This window comes from Aulonocara sp. 'chitande type north' Nkhata Bay, linkage group LG10, assembly GCF_057382095.1.
Source record: "Aulonocara sp. 'chitande type north' Nkhata Bay isolate Kocher_YH1m ecotype deep benthic linkage group LG10, A_spYH_male_GT1.1, whole genome shotgun sequence".
Classification (NCBI taxonomy): Eukaryota; Metazoa; Chordata; class Actinopteri; order Cichliformes; family Cichlidae; genus Aulonocara; species Aulonocara sp. 'chitande type north' Nkhata Bay.
The window spans coordinates 11,390,523-11,410,609 of NC_141353.1; the positions used below are offsets into that span (position 1 = coordinate 11,390,523).

A 20,087-nucleotide genomic window follows, 5' to 3' on the forward strand; every position below is an offset into this window, starting at 1 on the left:
AAGACGGCGGGCTGGATTACAGAGATGGAAAGCTCGGTTGACTCGCGGAGAAGTCGGTGGTTAAAGCTGCTGCTGAAATGCTCGAGGAGCAAACGGACGTGTTTAATTATCGTTAACGTGAACAAAGCTTTCATTCTTCCTCGCTGTTAATATTAAACTGGTATCAGTGTTTGCACAAAAAGTTGATCCTAATTTTAATCTAAGGCATTTTTAAAGAGGTTTCGAGTCCTGAAGTGTAGCTTCAGCTCCAGGCTCTCTGTTATCTTGTTTTCATGTACTGTATCTTATGTACACAGTGACTCACGCTGAAGTGACTTTTAAAAAGCCTGCAGGCCGTCATGTGTGTCGAGCCGTTTAAAGGCCGCTCGGTCTGCTTTTCTTCTCCCACAGCTTCAGGTTGCAGCTCTCTGTTTTGCATGAATGACGGCCTCATGGCGACCTACGCCGGTATCTCCCGGCACCCATTCGCTCCTCCACGTCCTTTCATTACAGCATTAACTCGTCCATATTTCCTCCACGGCTGCAGGGGGATTAAAGTTGCATGAAGAGGATGAGGGTTTGTTTACAGGTGTGCACTGAGACGAACTTCGAGTGTTTGATGTGTCGTTTTTTGGGCTCTGATGCAACGACTTGAAAACGTATGCGGTGGTAATTTACGGAGCTGAGGGTGCAGACGTGTGCATTTGAAGTGCATCATTGTAAAAATTCACTGCGACGCACATAAAGATGGAAACCGTCAGGTGTGCTGTGACTGCAGATTGCTTCGGAGGTAGGAGGAGGAAAGTGTCTTCAATAATAAATAATCTGCTGCCTTCCTCCTTCTGTCCGTCTCCCTCCTCCTCCCCCTCTACCATCTGCAGCTGACAGCTCCGTCTGTCAGGCTGTCTGTTCCTGTGTGTTCACATCGTATATCTGCATGTCAACAACCACACATTTATTTCTGAATATGAGTATATACACAAATATTAAAGGAATCCTGTTCTATCGGAGTACTGCATGAAGTCTGATGTCATCAGTTAGTATCAGAGGGGGGTGTTGATCAGGTTCAGCTGCTTTGGCCTGAATGACGTTAACAAGGTGCACCAGAGGGGCAATGATGACACAAACCCCACAGGGACAGTTTCACACTGATGTCTTTTCGCTGCTGTTAGCGTGAGGTGACCTGGACCCTGCAGAGGCCACACCCTGAGCACATGTGTCAGACGTGGGAGGGTCTGCAGAACGTTCCGCTGCCTGACCGGTTTGGTGGCTCAGTGAAGGTCTGGGGAGGCACTCGTTGGATACCTCAGTCCCGCCCAGTCGTCCGGTCGTGTTGGTTTGTTCTCGGCTCTTCACGGCTGACTGCAGGAGGACGGGGCAGGAGATCAGTGACCTCCTCAGTCCCCACATCTGAATCCAGTCCAACGCCTTCGGGAGGTGGTTAAACTGGAGATTTGGTAGCACCAACATTCAGCTGACAGATCTGCAGAGAAGCTGATTTAAAGCGTTTCACGCGTTAATGGAGCTGCAGATAAAACTGTGGGACTGTAAATGCTGTAATGATGGAGGTGTAGTGTTATTTTTCTGCTCCATATAAAAGCGGAGATAAGCTGCAATCCTCAGCACACTTCAAAACCAACCGCAGACTTCATCGTGGTCGTAAAGATGAAAGGGAACGCGGCGGCTTTGGCGGCTGCAGCGCAAACACAGAAGCAGCGTCTCCTTTTTCACTTTCAGGAGTCGCTCCTTCACGCCTGCCCTTTGCCCTGAGCGGCGTTCACTGAGTGGCTCTGTGCAAACAGGCTGCAGTTCATAAATGATTCTCAGCTTCAGTTCCTCGATGATCGAATACGACTCGAGGGCAAAGGTCAGAGCATTTGAAAGGAATGTCGGGCTCACAAACATTTGACTGACACCCTCACGCAGGTGGAATCCGATGGTCTTATTTCTGTGATTTTTATACTGAAATAATGTAATAAATCACAAATATAAATTGTAATTCACTTAATATATGCGCAGGTTTTAAAGGTTTATAATAGTAACAATAATGATGATGGTGGCTGTTAAGCGTTCTGCGATGCTGTCGTGATTCTGCGCCTCTTTCTTCGCTGCGGTTCGTGCTGTGACCTTCGGCGCCCTCTCTGTTTGTCTCGTGTTCCTGCAGAAACTGGCGGTGCTGAAGGACGGCTTCCGGCTGGACTCGGGCTCGCAGCAGGAGCTGTGGGGCAGCAGCACCTCGCTTGCAAACTCCGACCTGTCCGTCCCGCGGCTCTACTCCGACGCCAGCTCGCAGACTGACATCCCCGCCGAGGTAAGCCCCGAGCCGGAGCGCGTCCAGGGCACGAACTCGTTGATTATGACTGTTCGCCATAATTAATTGTCAAATATAATCCAGTGTACTTATAACTCCACAGCTAGTTTCTTTATTATTTTCTTCTTCTTTGGTGTGTCAAGATGGTCGAACGCTGTTGTTGTGGAACATTAGTGGAAGTGGAATCTCACACTGTCCACAGTTTTCAATGAGTGTTGTCAGTAAAACGTTGAGTTTTAACCTCCATCGTGCTGTTTCGTTTGTTTTCATTCAGTTCATGACCAGCAGCAACAAACTGGCCGAGAAGGTTCGTGTGAGCCTGAAGTACGAGGAGGCCAAGAGAAGGTAACCGTCTGTCTCTCACACTGTCAGCTGATTCAAATGTAGAGCTTAGATAATGATGAGGCTGGAGGTGGATACTAGAAGGAAACCCCTCAGAATCTCTGAGATGAAAAAGTCTGATCTTCAGCACAAAAATGTGAGATTTAATCAAACTAGCGAGACGTCGCGGTGCATTTAAAGTCTGTTTGCTCCTGATAATCTGCCTGATTCTGGGCTTAAAGGTGATTTTAAAGTGTTACGTTTGTTTACGGCTGGAACGACGATTTCTGTTGAAAAAGCTGAAACTGTTTCCTTCGTTTCCTCTCCCAGGATCGCCACCATCGAGGTGCAGATCGCCAAACTGGACAGCGAGGCGTGGCCGGGGCTGCTGGACCCGGAGCGGGACCGCCTCATCCTCATCAACGAGAAGGAGGAGCTTCTGAAGGAGCTGCAGTACATCAGCCCGCGGCAGCGGCTGCAGCCCAACGACGCAGAAAAGCTGGAGTCCGAGAAGAAGCGGCTGGAGCGAGACCTGCAGGCCGCCAGAGACAACCAGAGCAAGGCGCTGACCGAAAGGTGATTAATGTACGACTGTAATGAGAACGTGTGCTGCAGGGTGAGCGCTGATGCTACAAATCACAGTTCAAAACCCAGAGAAACGTCGCCCTGACACCGTGGCTTTCATTTTTTCCTGACTTTTAGAACCAGGATTCGGTTCCAGTCGTTAGTGTGAAAACGCACTTTACCAAAACTTTGTTTGTGTGTGATGCGTTCAGGGAGCGTCTGGGTTTGCAGGTTATACTCTGCAGGTTGTCAGCGTCCTGCTGTGTGACATTTGTATTTTCTCGCCGTGCTCGGATAACCGTTCCTCCTCCTGTGGTTTGCTGCAGCAGGACTCGCTGTGAGTGCGGTTCCCTCGGTGTACCTCCTGTAATCTGGAGGCGGTATAAAAAGCACAAAGTCGCAAGCTTCAGTGTGTTATGCAACTCCAGCGGGGAGTGATTTACCTTTGCTCGTCATGCACGGTGCAGCGATGAGGAACCTCGTGCACTTGCAGAGGGTGCGGGGCCGGGAGCCGATCCGCGGTGGCGACCTGTACGAAGAGCCCGATGGTACGGCAGCGCCTCATCAATCACCTGCTGGTTCAGTTCCTGAACGCATCTGCAGAAACTAAAAAGCAGCTGCAGCGTAAAGGAGGTCAGAGGTGATGACAGGTGTGTGTAAACAGCGTCATTATGTCCTTACCAGCTGGTGATGCAGCTGACCTTTACAGACGTCAGCCCTCCCCAAAGAGCATAAAGTATCTCCTCCTCCTCCTCATCATCAGTCCCTTGCATCCCTCCTAGCCTCGTAGCACCACTTTCACATTTCCTGAATACCACAGACCCCCCCCCCCCCCCCTCCTCCTCATCCTCCAACAGGACTCCTGTTGTTCCTGTTCAGGTCAGACTCTACCTGAGCTCAGACTCTCTTTGTGTCGCGTCTCCTGTTCCTGTAACCTGAGAGGCTACACAAAGAACAAGAACCTCTTTTAGTCCACCTTCTCCCCCCCTTACACACACACACTCACTCACACACTCGCACACACACACTCACTCACTCACACACACACTCGCACACACACACACACTCGCACACACAGACTCACACACACACTCGCACACACAGACTCGCACACACACACTCGCACACACAGACTCGCACACACACTCGCACACACAGACTCGCACACACACACTCGCACACACACACACTCACTCACACACACACACTCGCACACACAGACTCACACACACACACTCGCACACACAGACTCACACACACACACCTGCAGGTTCTGGTTAAAGATTTTGGGCGGTTCAGTCTGAGTGTTGCTCAGGTCTGCCTCCATGTGGACAGCAGGGTTTCTGCAGCTCCTTTAACAGCTCCTGAAATGTCCTTAATGCACATTTACTAGTTAAAACTATCTGAATGCTTTTGGTGGAGAAGCACACACTGTAAATAAAAGATGTCCTAGCTTTATTGTGATAAGACGGTGGCGAGAGGACGGAGAAAGACCTCGACCTGCTGTAAGCGGCCTCGGGGAGGACGTCACCCTGCTGCAGGGGTTGTTAACATGCGGAGAGAAGATGGCGGTGTCTCCATGGTGTCCTGATCCTGATGGCGAGGAGTCAGAGGTTTAAATAAAAATGTGTAAAAGGGAGACGTCTGTTTGCACCGAGGCTGTAGATCTCCTTAACTGCTGCAGATTGTGTGGCGTTCAGGAGCTGCTGTCGGCATCGATTTGTTTCTGTACTGCAGAAACTAAACGGCGTCTTTGTGTTCTTGTTGTTTCAGGCTTCGTCTTCACTGCAAGAGGAACAAGCTGGTCAGAGAGCTGGAGGAGAACGTTCGCCTCGCCACCATGCTGCACACGCAGCTCAAGAGGTTCGTGCTTCTCGTTGAGCTCATTAAAGATAATTAACACGTCTTTAAAGTTTACGATTACTCAGAGAATGATGGAAGAATCTGCAGAAGTGAGACTGAAGTTTCAGTTTCCACAGTTTTTTTTTCAAAATAAAGGCTCAAGACAGAATCAGGCATTGAATATGTTAAACCAAATGGGCAGAAATAACAGGAAGTACATAAAAGTGCGTTAAATAAGGGAACGTAAAACGGACTCTGTGCTCTGTGTCACTCATTTTAAGACCTTATTTATAAAAAGACATGAAGTAGAAATAAGGATGCAGAAAAATGATGTGGATCAGTGGAGCAGAAGTGTTTTTGTTAAATGTTTGTGTCGTGGTTTGTTTCTCGTTGGTGGGACAGATTTCTCTCTGCTCGCTCTCAGCGGGCGGTCGACAGATGGAAATATTCGACCTTTAGCGGCCGAACGTTTCCCACAGATGAAAGCGTTTGTGTTGTTATTCTGCTCATATAAAATCAGTGCCGTATGAAGCTCAACACCACAAGTTGAGCGCTGTCGGCTTCTCCGTCTCCTCCCGAGTTTGGTGGATGTAACAGGACAGGAAGTGCGCCGCGTCCGTGTCAACGAGCCGTCACGCTTTAATTAGCTCGTCGTCCAGAGGCCGAGGTGGAGCGACGAGGACGACTTTTATTTATCATGAAGAAGTCAAAAAACGAGTTTTATTGTCCACAGTCGTTTCAATTATTCAAAGAAAAGAAGCAAAGCAAACAAACGTCAACCAAGACTCTTTAAATATGTTTTTGAAATCATAATGAAGCCGAGCAGCGGGTTAACGTTTGAGACGTAGCGCCGCAGATACGAGAAACGGACTTGTGTTTGTAGATGCAGGTGAACAGACTCGCGCTCCAACGTTGACACGATTGCACCGATCGGCCGACTCACGCGTCATTGTGTCTGTGGTTAACTTCCTCCCTCTTCCTCCTCAGCCTGTCGGCCAGCACCCTCTCCTGTTCGTCCGGCAGCAGTCGAGGCTCTCTGACCTCCAGCCGCGGCTCGCTGGCCACCACCTCCAGCCTTGGCTCCACCTCCTCCCTCAGCTTCACCGACATCTACCTGGAGCAGCCGGAGCTGGCCGACCCGGACTTCCAGAACAAGCTGGACAGCCTCCTGCAGGAGGGCGTCCAGGGAGGGTACCGGCCCTCCAGCTCCATCACCACCATACACGAGCACGAGGTGGTGACCGGCAGCGGCACAAAAGACGCCGGGAGACCCCAGAGCAAGTCGGGAGGCACCGGAGGAGACACTGGAGGAGGCACAGGGGCTGGCGTGGGGGCGGAGCCTTCCAGGATCCAGGCCCTCAAACTGTCAGAAACCCCGCGCTCAATGAACTCCTTATCCCCGCGCTCGTCTCTCTCCTCGCTGTCTCCGCCGTGCTCGCCCCTGGTCACGGACGCTACCTTCCTGTCAGGCGAGACGTTCGCGGGCCAGTCGGGGGGCTCCGGGTTGGGCCTCGACCTGGAGCTCCACAGCAGGCTGGCCGAGCTGGAGCTCAGGCTGGACTCTGAGGAGCAGCGTCAGGAGGAGCAGGGAGGTCCGGAGGAGAAGCAGAACCACCACGGCAGGCTGGGCGAGGAGGTCAAAGGTAAACAGGAAGCAGCACGATTACACAGCACGATCTGTCTGATGTTTTTAGTCGTTGTTGATCCCAGTCACTGATTCTGGTTTCACTTTGAGTCCTGCTGCATCAGCAATCACACGAACTCCTCAGGCTTCAAAAACTGGAAGCACGTCTTCATCTCACTGAGGACGAACGCTTTTAATCCTCAGTGTTGCTAAGGTGACAGCGAGCCGTCTTTATAACCGCCCGCCATCAGAAACTAGAATGAAAGCTGCGTGTTTGAGTGGAAACGTGACTCTTCATCAGACCTGTGGAGCCTCTCAGCCGCTCAGCAGTCAGGTCTGACTTGTAAAACATAGTCAGGAACGAGTCGCTGTGACAGAGGCCGCTCTTGACTTCAGAGAAAAAGCTTTATTAGAAAGCCCGACTCCAGGAATCCTCCTCCTCCTCTCAGTGTGCGTGATGAGGAATCTAATACTGTGTGTGACACCTGACGGCTGCTGGCAGCGATGAGGAGGGTGGAGGTGAAGGTCTGGAGGGTTTAGGGTTGCAGCTGTTCAGTCTGAAGCTCGTTCTCTGCATCAGGAGACGTGATCGCTGTGATCGCTTCATTGCTCCAGTTTAATTTTTCAGGTATAATTTTGACTTTTATTCATTTTAAAACTAAATAATTGAAAAACTTTTTTTCCAGGTAAATCAGTTCAGTCTTTAAAAAAAGACTTTTTATGATATTTCATCTTCTCCTCCTACATCCTCTCAGTACAATCTAGGGCTGCTCAATTAATCGAATTTTAATCACGATTACGATCTGGGCTTTCAACGATCATTAAAAACGACTGAGCCGATTATTAGCTCCTCCCTCATGCTTTACTCTCGCGCTGCTCCGTGTGGTAAATCGAGCGCACCGCTCTCCATTTCGAACACGCGTCACAACAATTAAGAGGACCCGAGGGAAGCTCGGAAAGCTAAGCAGAAGTTATTTGGAGAGGAGAGTGACTGCTGTTGGTTGAAAAGAGAGGTAAAAAAAACAAAACTTCAGTGGTGTGGAAACATTATGGGTTCGCGGAGTCAGACGTGGATCAAGTAGACACAGTGTGTAAACTTTGCTAGGATGTAGTAGCTGCACCACAGAGCAACACTGCAAAGTTCACTAAACATAGATGTTTACATTTTTCATTTATTTCTTATATTGCAAACATTTGCACTGTTATCAGTATTTGCACACTATTTTATATTCTTTTTTAAAGTCATTATTCAATACATTGTTATTGTTAACCCTTTAAAGCCGGTCAGAGCAGCACGCTCCGTTTTGCCTAACCATTTTTAAATCCCTGTAGAACCTGAACCGTGTAAGCTAGCGCAATAATTTGTTTTGCATATGAAACCGGAGGAGTTGTACTTACATCTTATGCCATCAGCTTGTCCTCGGTCACGGTTTCCTTCCACATAAAGCTTTGCAAAAACTGCATAAAAAGCACTTGCAGCAACAAAAACATAATATTCCAGAAACACGCTTTGCCGATCCATCAGCTGTTCTTAACACTTCCCACTTTGAAAAAGACGTCAACGGGAACTGTCTCATTTCCTGCCCGAAACCAGAAGTGACATCATTTTCGCAGAAAATCTAGTTTTTTACTTGTAGGCCTTAAAAGCCTATACTAGTGTTTTTATAAGTCATGTTTGACTTTTCTGAATAGTTGCTGGGATGCTTAGGACTTGAATTGCACTGCTGGAAATAGTTTATTTTGATGCACATGCTGTTTTCTTTGCAAATTTGCATCATAGGATTGTTTTTTGTTTTTCCTGCAGTATATAAAAATTGCTGTATCTCCAAAATAAAACTATGAAGACACTCAAAATAAATTTCCTGTTGTTGTAAACTATTTTTTGCAACTTTTTTTGTATTTAAAGTTTTGAGGGATAAACCTCTTAAATTTCTCCAAGTAGAAATATATGTAAAAAAAACAAAAACGATTTTCAATTTTTTTGTAGTTTATTGCACTTGTTTGCAATTAATGTTGTTACTATGGACTTAATGCATACATATTATTAAAATATGGGCTATAACAGTTGTATTGATGTATAGCAACTTGAAATGCTCCCACAAATGGCACTACAGCATGTAAAAAAATAATATAAGCTCTGGTGGACTTGGTTCTATAGTAGGTCTTAAAGGGTTAAATAAATATCGTCAAATAATCGTGATTATCATTTTTGCCATAATCGAGCAGCCCTAGTACAATCATTTGGTTTTTTCCTGTATTTCTGATGCGGCCGACAGATGCAGGACTTTTAGGCTGACGTTTGTATTTGGCGACTAAAACATTTGATATGTGGGACATTTCAGGGACATAAAACACAAACATCTTTGCCTGACGCTTGTTAGTGTCGTTATTAACGAGTCCTTTCTGGGTTTAATCCTGTTTTGCTGGATTACTCGTTTGCTCGTTTACGCTGTGCTAGCCTGCAGCAGCAGCAGCAGCAGGGCGCCCTCTACAGGACAAATTATGCAACATCAACACCTGTAACACGGTTCACGCATGTTTCTCCCGTTTCTTCTTCTACTCTTACATTTTTTTTTATTGGCTGTTATTGATGCTGATACGATATCGATATCAGCTGATAGCCTGGTGCCGGTGTATTGATCAGTTCTTATTTCTGATCCCTCGTAACGTCATAAATACCGGAGAGAGCAACATTTTCAGGGTTTAGAAGGACACTTCTGAGGGTCTTGTCTTGTGTTTTGGATCAGGCGGGGCCTGTGGGCCTGACGTGTTTGTTTTAGGACCGAGTGAGTCGATGAATGTGATGTTTTCACGTTTCACTCCCCTCCCAGGCCCCTTTCTGCACCTGAGCGCTGACCTACCTTTGCTTTTGTTACCGGCTTGTCTCTCTCCTGATCTGCTGTCGGCTCCGACGTCTTTCGTGGCGCTCTTGCCTCCACCTGAGCTCGCAGACGTCCCGCCATGATGTCAGACTGACTGGGACCAGCAACGAGGGCTTTAATGGGCAAAAATTCCCCAAATCTCTGCTGGACGTGACCCCTACCACCCTCATCTCCCTCCCCCCATTTACTTCTTTATTTGAGTTTCACTTACATAGTTAAAATATGAAATAACGCCGCTGCGAGAGACACTTTTAACTTCAGTGACGGTCGGTGTTGTTGAATAATGTGTTTAACAATCAAGAAAACGTCAGACGAGGAGAAAAAGAAAGTTTAATTCAAATAAAAAAAGAAACAGTTTTTTACATGTTTACGTTTTTTGCAGCTTGTTGCACCTTTGTGTGGTTAATGAGAGAGCGGCAGTGAGAGTCAGGCTCAGGTGAAAGCTGCACCTGGTGTCTGGTTTCCTGCTCTTATCAGGTCGAAGCCACACGAGCCTGAAGCCTTTCTCAGGTCCACATCACATGCAGCCCACAGATTATTGATTATATTAGTTTGAATGTGTTGTTTGCAGTGCAGCTCCAGGCCAGGTTTGATTGGTTCACTTCATTGACCTCAGCTCAGGGATCAGATAGACTCGTGTTCAGGTTTCATCATTTTTCTCTACAGTTTGGACGTTTTAGTTTTGTACTTGCACATAAATAACACGAGCGGGAGTCAAAGACGCCACACGTGGTCGCTGTTTCTGCTTTTCAGCGCTTTATTGAAGGATGATTTTGAACTGTGACTCGTGCAAAGCTGATGGAGATTACAATTACACATCAAATTATTTATTTATTTCTCTTCTTTTGGTTTTTTTAGGCTCAGCTTCCGAGCTGCGAGGGACGGGGGCGGGGCCAAAGAAGATTGGGGTGACCTCGGCCGTGTCCGACGAGTCGGTCGCCGGCGACAGTGGCGTGTACGAGCCGTCAGAGCGCAAGTACGAAGGTTTTACATTTGAGGTCGTAGGTTTGTCCTCGTATTGTTACGCTTTTATTTTTCCTGGTCTGGCTCTTTGTTTCAGAAATTTAAAGTTACAGTTTGTTAATAAATGAGTGGCATTGGACGGATTTCCCATAACTGCAGCTGGAGGTTAAAATAACTCTGCGTGCTGTTTCCCGCAGACCCGGCCTCCCCGCTGACCTCCTGCTGAGCTCCTACGAGGACCGCCTGGCGCCCGGCTGCCCTCAGGTGCAGCTCGGCTTCCGTTACGAGGCCAGAGACCGGCGCTTCACTGTCTACGTCATGCAGCTGTCCAACTGCAGCGCCCTCTGTCTGCCGACCGACCAGAAAATGTACGAAGTCTCAGTCTGTGTTTCCTGTCCCTCAAACGTATCTCAGCAGGTTTAATGGCCTCTGCCACGCTGCCGTGTGTTTGAGGCGCTCAACAGAAAAACTCAATACGGTCGTTTTTTCTTTTCTACGGGGCAGTTTTATGGAATCGGATCTAAAACTAAAATGATTATTTACTGAGATCATAATGAACGTTAGAAAACTAAAATACGTGTAAGTATAATCCCAGAACACAGCCAAGCCGCTCCGCCTTTAGCTCCGCCTTTAGGTGATGAAGTAATAAAGTTAATAAAAAAGTAAACAAACTTTTTCTCCAAAGTAAAAAAACTAAACCAGAGGTTGATGCCATGGAGGCTACGTCCATCTTTAGTGTACAGTCTGTAATTTACATCGCGACATCATCGCGTGACCTTTGCCCTTTCCTCCTGCAGGTATGTACGCGTGGCGGTGCTTCCCTGCGTGGAGGCCACTCGCTGCCTCTTCCGAACACGCAGCTCGCCACCTCGAGACGCCGTGGAGTTCAACGAGGTGTTTGGCATGCAGATATCCCACAGTGCACTGCGGCAGAAGACCCTGAGGGTGGACGTGTGCGACACCGGCAAGTCGGGCCACGAAGAGTGTCTGGTTAGTTTCAGTTCGTACGTCACTGTAAAAAAAAAAAAGAAGATAATGTTCACTAATCATCGAGGATCTCACGGTTTGTTTGTTAAAGGTCATCAGCTGTTAATTAATCAGCTGTTAACGAGGTTCTTGTCACACACAGTTTAATACATGCTCACGCTCTCTCTGACTCCCTTCCTCCTCTTCCTCGCTGCAGGCGGGAGCTCAGATCAGCCTCGCTGACGTCAGCTGTTCGGAGGAGAAGTGCACCAAGTGGTACAACCTGCTGAGTCGTGTCTACCTGCCCGAGGTCAGCAGAAGCCCGGCGAGCGGCCCAGAAATGAGCCGTGCTTCGTTTCCTCTCCAGTTTAATTTAAAACTAATTCTTCTCATTTTAGTTCCCAGATGTCCTTTTTTCACATTTAGATGCTTTCAGTGAGTCACAACATGAGTTTAACGTCCCTGTGAGGAAATATTGATCATAATAATAAAGTCGTTTGTGCGCACATGAAGAAGGAAGAGGAAAAGTAACAGTTACAATTTTACACATTTCTGTCATTAAATTGATACACGAGTCAATAAAAAGGTCAAAAAGTCTTTAAAGGTGGAGCTGTGAGTGAGACAGAATAGAATGCAATAGAATAGAATAGAATATCCATCACCGAGCTTCAATCTAAATACATAAATCAGATTAAAGGGATAGAAAGTAAGACGCCATGTTGGTTGCAGTAGGGATATAAGAGGAATTCTACTGCTGCACAATCAGTGTGGAAAACTGTTCGGGACATAAATGCTGTGTGTGTTACGAGTGTGACGGGGATGTCGTTGTTGAATGATCTAAAAAATGTTTGAAGTGATCGGAGGATTAAAAAGTCCTGATGCAACTGTTTGTGTTTCAGACTCACGTTTCCAGCGGCGACCGAGCCGGAGGGCCTGAGGATGACGAGTGGTGAGTGTTGAGGATGAAAACCTGAGTGATGCAAACTATGAGCGAGCCTCGTGTTCAGTCTGAGGAAGACGATGGTGGCGTAGCGAGTAAGAACGAGTGTCTGTGGTTGGTCTTCATCAGGCATGGCGAGCCTCTGGAGGCGGACATGTTCGAGGACGACGAAGGGCACGGCACGGAGGGGGCGGGGCCTCTGAAGGACGAGGATGAGTTTTATCCCGAGAGCAGCCAATGGGAAGCAGAGGAGGAGGAAGATGAGGAGAAGGGGCCCAAACCCCCTCCTCCTCCGACGGCGGTGGCGGCAGCCGCCATCACAGAGAAGGTAACGTCATTTATTTCAGCTTAAAGGTCAACGAGCCGCTTTGTTTAGAGTTCTTCTTCTCTGATAATTGGGAACGCTGACATTTAAGCAGGGGAAGAAGAAGAATCACTTCCCGTTCCAGTGGACCTTTTTCGAGTTTGTTTTTAAGCAGAAGCAGTTTTAGAACTAACACTGTGACGGCGCCTCGGTCGGTGAGCGTCCTCGTTACCGCTGCGGTTCTCTCCTACAGGTGAACAAGGAGACGAGCATGGACAGCCTGCCGTCGCTGCATCACTGCTCCGTGGTTCGGCCCAAAGAGCGGCGCCCGGACGTCCGCCAGCAGAACCCCTTCATGAGGGGCAACACCATCATCCGCTCCAAGACCTTCTCGCCCGGACCTCAGAGCCAGTACATCTGCAGGGTAAGTGAGACCTACGCAGGATTTGCGCCGATGGTGACGCTGCGACCTCATTAAACGCTCGATTTTGTCCTCGCAGATTAACCGCAGTGACAGCGACAGCTCCACGCTCTCCAAGAAGTCCCCGTTTGTCAGAAACGCCTCCGAGAGACGCAGCATGCGCATGAAGAGGGTAAAGACTCCGCCCCCTCACCTCTGCATCACTGCAGAACCATTATACATTAGCTAGCGTCACGCCTACTTTGTGTGGCGGATGTAGACAAAAGAAAGTAGTTCCTTTGTGAGACTCGTCATTGAAGCTTTGTTGGTATTTGTTGAGTAAGTAACTCTGCTAAAGTAGCTTTGCATGATTCACAGTTCATAATAATCCTAGTTTATCTGATACTGAGCTTCGGTGCAGCACTGTCTATAATGAGCCATTTTAGCCCCTCCCCCTTCACCTGTGAGCGTGGCTGTTCACGCTGAACCGCGGGACGCTCGGGTCCCGTGTTTCAGCTTCAGTGGTGCGGTTTCTCTCGTCTTTCTGATCCTCCTGCTTCTCGACTTCTTGAAAGTAATACCTTTACATTTGCTGACCGCATTAAGACAATTTGCATTTTGTGAGGCTTTAAACCTCCTAACGACTCCCAGTGAAGCGACTCTTAATATTTAATGACCGTCTGAATGTTTAATGCAGCGCTGACATTTGCCAGTTTCTATTAATTTAAAGTCGAGGCAGCAGCTTCGGCCTCTCGGGGCTCCACGGCAGCAGGTGTTGGTGACAGTATTTGCAAATAGGTCGAGGTGTTATTAAACACTCGGGTGACTTTTAAGCCCCCTCCAGAAATCGAGGACTTTACAGGCTTCATCGCTGATGGCTGCACTTAAACCTGCGCAGACGTAGCAGGACTGTGTGCGTCGAGCTGTGGTCCAGCCCTGGTTAAGTTTAGATCAGCCTCACCCTGATGTTTGGATTCTGTTAGCTTTGGGTTTGTTTCTTTATGCATTTTTCTTTCTTTGCCCTCGGCTCAAACTCAGCCTGTCTGACTGACAGAACCAGGCAGCAGAAGCACTGTGACGTTGTGAGTTTGTGCTGCAGCGGGCAGAAAGTCGATGGTGTTACTGTTGCACTCGTTCAGTTTCTGTCAGATTGTCTGTCACATTTTTAAGAGCTCGTCAGTTCATAGTCGATGATTTTCCAGCAAATTTGTGTTTTGTCCTCGGCACTTAACCCCGCCCCTTCATCCTCTCTCAGCCTCCTGTACCCGTTAAAGGTCTGGACGGGCTGCTGCGGACCTCTCTGGACCTGGAGCTGGACCTGCAGGTGTCCCGGACGCGGCAGGCTCGGCTGGCGCAGGAACTGCGGGTGCTGCGAGAGCTGAAGACGCAGCTGGAGAAGGCGAGGCAGCAGGGCCAGAAAGAGCTGCCCGCCTGGGTCCAAGAAGACGAACGCTTCCGGCTGCTCCTCAGGCAGGCCGAGAAACAGGTGAACTTACCGCCGAGTGTCCAGGCCTCCCGTGGAGCCTCTGTCCACGTGTTACATGGTGAAATCAGTGTCTGTGTCCTCGTTTGCTCTCAATGTGCAGATGAAACAGATAATCCTCCAGAGGGCGCTTTCTTTCTTTTTTTACTGTCACAGTATAGTTGTCCCGCTGGAATAAAAACTCTCTGCTTTTGTTCTCTTCAGACTCGAGAGGAGCAGCAGCAGGAGAAGAGGGTGGAGAAAATGATGAAGGCCGCAGCCAAGGACGTCCACAAGATCAGAGGCCAGAGCCGCAAAGAGGTCCCCGAGGTGCAGACCTTCAGGTACGAAAAGCACCGTCACCACCACAGATTCATTCGTGGGGCAGTTTGAAGGTGGCGACCTCATCGCGCACGATGATGATGTCACTGTTTGCTGTGTGTGGTTTCAGAGAGAAGATGGCGTTCTTCACACGAGCGAAGACCTGCATCCCCGACCTGCCGGCCGACGACGTGTAGAGAAGCATTTCAAAGTATTTTCCTTCCGGAGTCGTTCCCTGCTGTTCCCTCACCGACGAAGCAAACGTCTGGCGGTATTATGAAGAATTAAAATAAATAATAAAAATAACACTGATAATAATAATAATAATAAGTAGGAAAAAACCTTTGAAACCGTGGAGAGAGTAATTTTAAAGAGCTCAGCATTTCTAATGTGGATAGTCTTTGTTTGTAAATTAGCGATAGCACTGCTGGAGCTTTTGTTTTTTTCCTTTTTTATTCTCGTTTCCACTTTTGTTTTTGTTCCTGTTACTAACCTGCTGTTCTTAGACTCGTAGGTGTTTAAAATCATTCCAGCACAGAATCATACAGTCACACATGAGCATACGAAGACTTTTGTACTGAAAATGGCACAAAATCAAAAATGGTACTCAAAGGAAAATTCAGCTGCAGCTTAAAGATATTTAATATTGACCTTCAGATGATGTGGGATTAGTTTTTTATTATTAGAGTATTTTCTGAGCAGACAAACAGCACAGTGTTTAATTTTTGTATTTGTTTTTAAATGCGGCTCTCCCTACACAACAACAGTGAAACACTAAAACATGTTTGTGCAGACGAATCGCCGCAGTTATAATCCTTAAGATTTTTAATCCAGGTCAGGTTATTTTCTACACAGACGTGAAGTTTCTGCTGGTTAAATGATCAGAACAAAAAACAAGCAGCTGTTTCTTAGAGCAGGGCAGCTACAACTCCCAGGGTGCATTTCAACAGGAAGCATCCAGTCAGATTCATTTTAAGGAGACGCTAAAGATTAAGTAAAGTTAAATAACCTCAGATTATATCCCGTCCAATCAGGCAGGAGAAAGTTTTTGGATCATGTCCAATTGTCATTCATGTGCCTGTTTAAACCTTAAACATACCTTTGAGTTTTTTATGGCCCAGTGTCGATTAAATAGGTTTTTACTACGCTGTTAAACTGTAAGGAGGGCGTAGTAAAGTCCAGAGGCCAAAAAGACAACAAATCACATGTTATGGCTCATTTATAAAGAGATTTAATGCACTAAATCTACAGTTTATTGCAAAATGAGGCACTTAAAAGTTGCTTTTTTTATGTTGTGAACATAAGAGCCGGATTTTTAAAGTGACAAAGACCAAAACTGGAGCAAAGAGAGCCAAAATGCAGCATTTGTGTTCAGCTAACGCCGCACTTCTTTAGGTTTCCTGTGTGATGCATATTTATTATTAATCATCCATCACTGAGGAAATTCACCTGTTACAGCAGCACAAGAGTCAGGAAGAAAAAGTGAATTAGAGACTAATAAACATAAATACTATACAGGAGTAATTGGTACCATGTACAAATGGTACTGTAAACAGTGAAACGGACTAAAATACACGAGAGGACTGGAAGACGGCAACATTTTGCAACATTCTGTCCAAACACAGTTTTTTTACTCTTAGTTCTATATGATGTCACACAGAGGGGATTTCCCTAATATGGCCATCTCAGGCTCCACCCAAAAGAAAGCCTTCCTCAAAGGGGAAGGGCTAAAACAGCTTCCTTCACAGAGAGGATTAACTGAGCGGCTATACTGAGGTCCAGTGTGCCATAAAGAAGGATTTTTTTGAACTGTTATTAAAGCATAGCTGCTCTCTGTGAGTCGAAGAGTTAAAAATAAGCTGCCACGCTTACTGCCAAACTGACCTGGACTGAAATCTTAAGGATTATCTTCATCTTCAAACACTGGCACAAACTGTACGTTTTCTGTAAACTGAGCGACGTCGTGCTGACGGCACAGGTGGTCGTAGCACGTCAGCGTGGCCGCACGATAGCAGCTCAGAGGAGACACGTCGCTCTGAGCGTAATCCGTAATCATCGTCTCTCGTCACACAAACACATCGGTGTAGAAACAGCACTAACTCGCACTAACACTCAGGTAGTTGATCGGGTAGTTTGCACTTTAAGAAAGTTGAGGTAGAAGTTTGAAAAAAGAAAAACTTGATGTGGGTTTTTGGAAAGTTAAACGCCTGGAAACCTTTGCCTCACGCTGGAACGATTTCTGATTGTCGGAACAGGAAGTGATCTCAAACGCATTTCTGATGACTGTGAACTTGTTATTGATCGTATGATTGTTTGACTGGAAGCGACTGAAAAAAAACTGAGTCGTCAGCCAATAGGAAGACGGAAGTCCAGCTTTGCTTCATAAGCTCCTGCGCTTCTCTCTGATTGGCTGATCAGTTTTTGCAGTTTTAATTTCAGACTTCCTGCCCTCACGTTTCCACCTGTAACTGGATGTTTGTGAAGCATTCAGTTCTATTAGAACTGGACCTTCTGCACTTAAAACTGTTGGATGGTGTTAGTGTGGTGCCCCAGCAAAACTCAGCATGTCGCCTTTTTTTCCTCAGCTGGTTATTTAAACTGTTTTTCTCCTCGTTTCAGTCTGTTTGAAGCTCTGAAACGAGGAGGAAGACACATTCAGTGAACTTATCGATGCATTGAGCAGCTAAAGAGCCTCAGGAGTTGGTAAATATTAGAAAAACGTCACTCCCAAAGACTCCTGACACGTTCTATATAAACTGATGTTTAATGTAGTGTTTACATAAACAAGCAAACAGAAATCTGGCACAGGAAATTTTTTACTTTTCAGCATATGGAGGATTGAAGGTGCCAAAATAAACAAAATATGTGACTGAGTGAATAATAAAATGACATTAAATGTTCGAAAAAATAGATACATGTAGGTATTTATTAATTTGTAAAATGTGACATGAGTTAATATTTTTAAATTAATTTTATGCAGAAATACAGGGAAGGTCAGTAAACAGATATTTGTCTTACATTTTATAATTGAATGCCTTGAATGTTGAAGAATTTTATTGTTTTTTACATTTGTAATTTATTTATTAATTTGCTTGCTGTTCCATTATTATTTTGGCGGTTTTGATCCTCCATACTGGCATGTGTCAGGAAGTCTTCTCCAAAATAACGATTTAAAAAGTGGAAAATTCTTCACATGGAAAACATTTAACATGAATTCTAGATTATTACAAAATGTGGGATTATAAACTACCTGCTGAACATGGAGCAGATGATTTATTCAGGTGGTGGAGACCAAAAATGGAGCTAAAAATGAACGCTGGGCCTTGAATGGTCACTAAAGTGCCTGTGACTGCCTGATGTTGTCACTCTGTAGCTGCTGAATGCAGAAATAAGCGGCTGTCTATTGAATGTCCGACTTTCCTTCTTGCTGGGCCACCAGGCTGATGGTGTCGGTGCATTTTGTTCTTCGTGTTTCCATTCCCCGTGTAAAGAAGAACGTAGCTGACGAAAACCAAGCTGCTGCTGCTGTCATTCCAGATGTTTCTCTCTTCTTTTTTTAACTCTGTGTAGAGAAACAGCAGCTCTAGGAAATGATTGAGGTTTTTTTTATTGTCCAATTTGACCGTTTACCTTCGTCATCTCCACTTCCTGTTGCTGCCCAGTCTCTGTGAGTGTTTTCAGTCCTCATTAAAGCGTCAGATAGTCCCACCACATCCAGGTAGGAGTAGATATATTTTTCTAGAATGTATGTTTAAAAAAGGTAATAAGATTGAAATAACGAGACACGAATGACTTCTGAAAGAGCCTCGGTAGGATGTGAATCTGACACCATCGCCCGACATCAGTGTGAACAGTCAGTGAAAAAGACCAAAACCAAAGATTTAAAAGCTGATCCCCGTCCTCTGACGTAAAACGATTCAAACCCCTTCGTCACGAGGTGTTTTTGTAATTTTACCCTCTGCTACGGCACGACAGAAAATCAGACTCTGGAAATAGTGAGCTGCTAGCGTGTGGTGCTAAAGCTAAGCTAACACCTGCCAGTCAATACCATCCTGAAACTTCCCTTGGTTTACTCTCAGACTGCTGATGTCACCGTAAAGATGCAGCCAGATGTTTTTTTTTCTTTTTAAGGTACTTGATGTAAATTCCAGGGTTTAAAAAAAATACTGTAAATGTTCCAAACTCATTCAGCAAACACTGCCCCCTGGTGGTGAACATTTTAGTTAGTCTGCAGAGGGGAATTACAAAAAGTTACTTTTAATCGTACACTTGCTCATCAGACCACTTCGTGAGCTTTTGCATGTTTTTTTCGCCGTCTGGTGTATTTTTTTATATAAATCAAAAAAAGCTGGTAACGAGAAATGCGTCGTTGTTCTCAGAGTGCAGATCAGCTGTAGATTCCAGTTTGTGGCGACTGTTCGCACTGAGAACTGAACGAACGTTACGGAGTTGGGCGTGCTGCAGGGCGAGCAGCGGGTTCACTGCAGCTCTGGAGATGTTTTTGTTTAATGTCCAACCGAGCCGCCGTCGGTGGGTGTGTAAGAAGACTTGGAGGAACTTTCATTTTTTTAATATTAGCCGTTTTTTGTTTGTCCTCTGTCTCCTCGAGTAGGTTGGACCTATAGGAATTCAGCGGTTAACCTCTGATTAAAAAAGACTCGTTTATTTGAAACATCTGGATGAAGGAATGTAGGTTTTTTAAAAACAAATGCTGTTAGCCACAAATGATTCTTCTTCATCACGTAGGCAAATCTTTGTTTTTTTTGTGCTTTTATGTTTCTTTTATCTGATGAATCTGTTCAAACCCGGTGATGCGTTTGCAGGCGGCTACGAGAAACACACTGCATGTATTTATTGCACTTCTGTGATTTTTTTTTTTTTTTGATTTTTTTTTGGGGGGGTGGGGGAGTGGGGTGCTTTTTTCCTGGTTTTTTTTTTTTTTTTTTTTTTTTTTTTTTTTTTTTTTTTTTTTTCCTTTTTATCGTAAGAGTCCTGAAAAGCTGTGAATTTTATTCTCAGACACTGTACTGTCGACCAGAGTTGTAAATATTTCACCAGCACAAAAAACAAATGATATGTTTTGTAGTTTCACAACATATAAAAAAAGTTCTTCTCTTCTACTCGTGTGTTGTGTGTTTTTCTTCCTGTCCTGAAATCCATGATAGCAGAGATGATAAAGGCAATTTTATTTCTCTGAAATCCTAATGA

General features: G+C 46.0%; 1 protein-coding gene across 1 annotated transcript in view; it reads left to right on the forward strand.

Annotated features, from left to right (window-relative positions):
• The window catches only part of wwc1 (WW and C2 domain containing 1), a 46,581-nt gene extending 26,810 nt beyond the window's left edge, over positions 1 to 19,771 (forward strand). Inside the window, exons 7-22 of the mRNA XM_086308239.1 lie at positions 2,144 to 2,290; positions 2,565 to 2,635; positions 2,942 to 3,187; positions 4,949 to 5,038; positions 6,005 to 6,660; positions 10,382 to 10,499; positions 10,684 to 10,854; positions 11,284 to 11,476; positions 11,670 to 11,762; positions 12,352 to 12,401; positions 12,522 to 12,720; positions 12,950 to 13,120; positions 13,197 to 13,289; positions 14,352 to 14,582; positions 14,784 to 14,902; positions 15,010 to 19,771. Of these exons, the coding sequence (XP_086164365.1) occupies positions 2,144 to 2,290; positions 2,565 to 2,635; positions 2,942 to 3,187; positions 4,949 to 5,038; positions 6,005 to 6,660; positions 10,382 to 10,499; positions 10,684 to 10,854; positions 11,284 to 11,476; positions 11,670 to 11,762; positions 12,352 to 12,401; positions 12,522 to 12,720; positions 12,950 to 13,120; positions 13,197 to 13,289; positions 14,352 to 14,582; positions 14,784 to 14,902; positions 15,010 to 15,076 (2,715 nt within the window). The 3' untranslated portion in view covers positions 15,077 to 19,771. The remainder of the gene's footprint in view (positions 1 to 2,143; positions 2,291 to 2,564; positions 2,636 to 2,941; positions 3,188 to 4,948; positions 5,039 to 6,004; positions 6,661 to 10,381; positions 10,500 to 10,683; positions 10,855 to 11,283; positions 11,477 to 11,669; positions 11,763 to 12,351; positions 12,402 to 12,521; positions 12,721 to 12,949; positions 13,121 to 13,196; positions 13,290 to 14,351; positions 14,583 to 14,783; positions 14,903 to 15,009) is intronic.
• Positions 19,772 to 20,087: the final 316 nt, after the last annotated feature.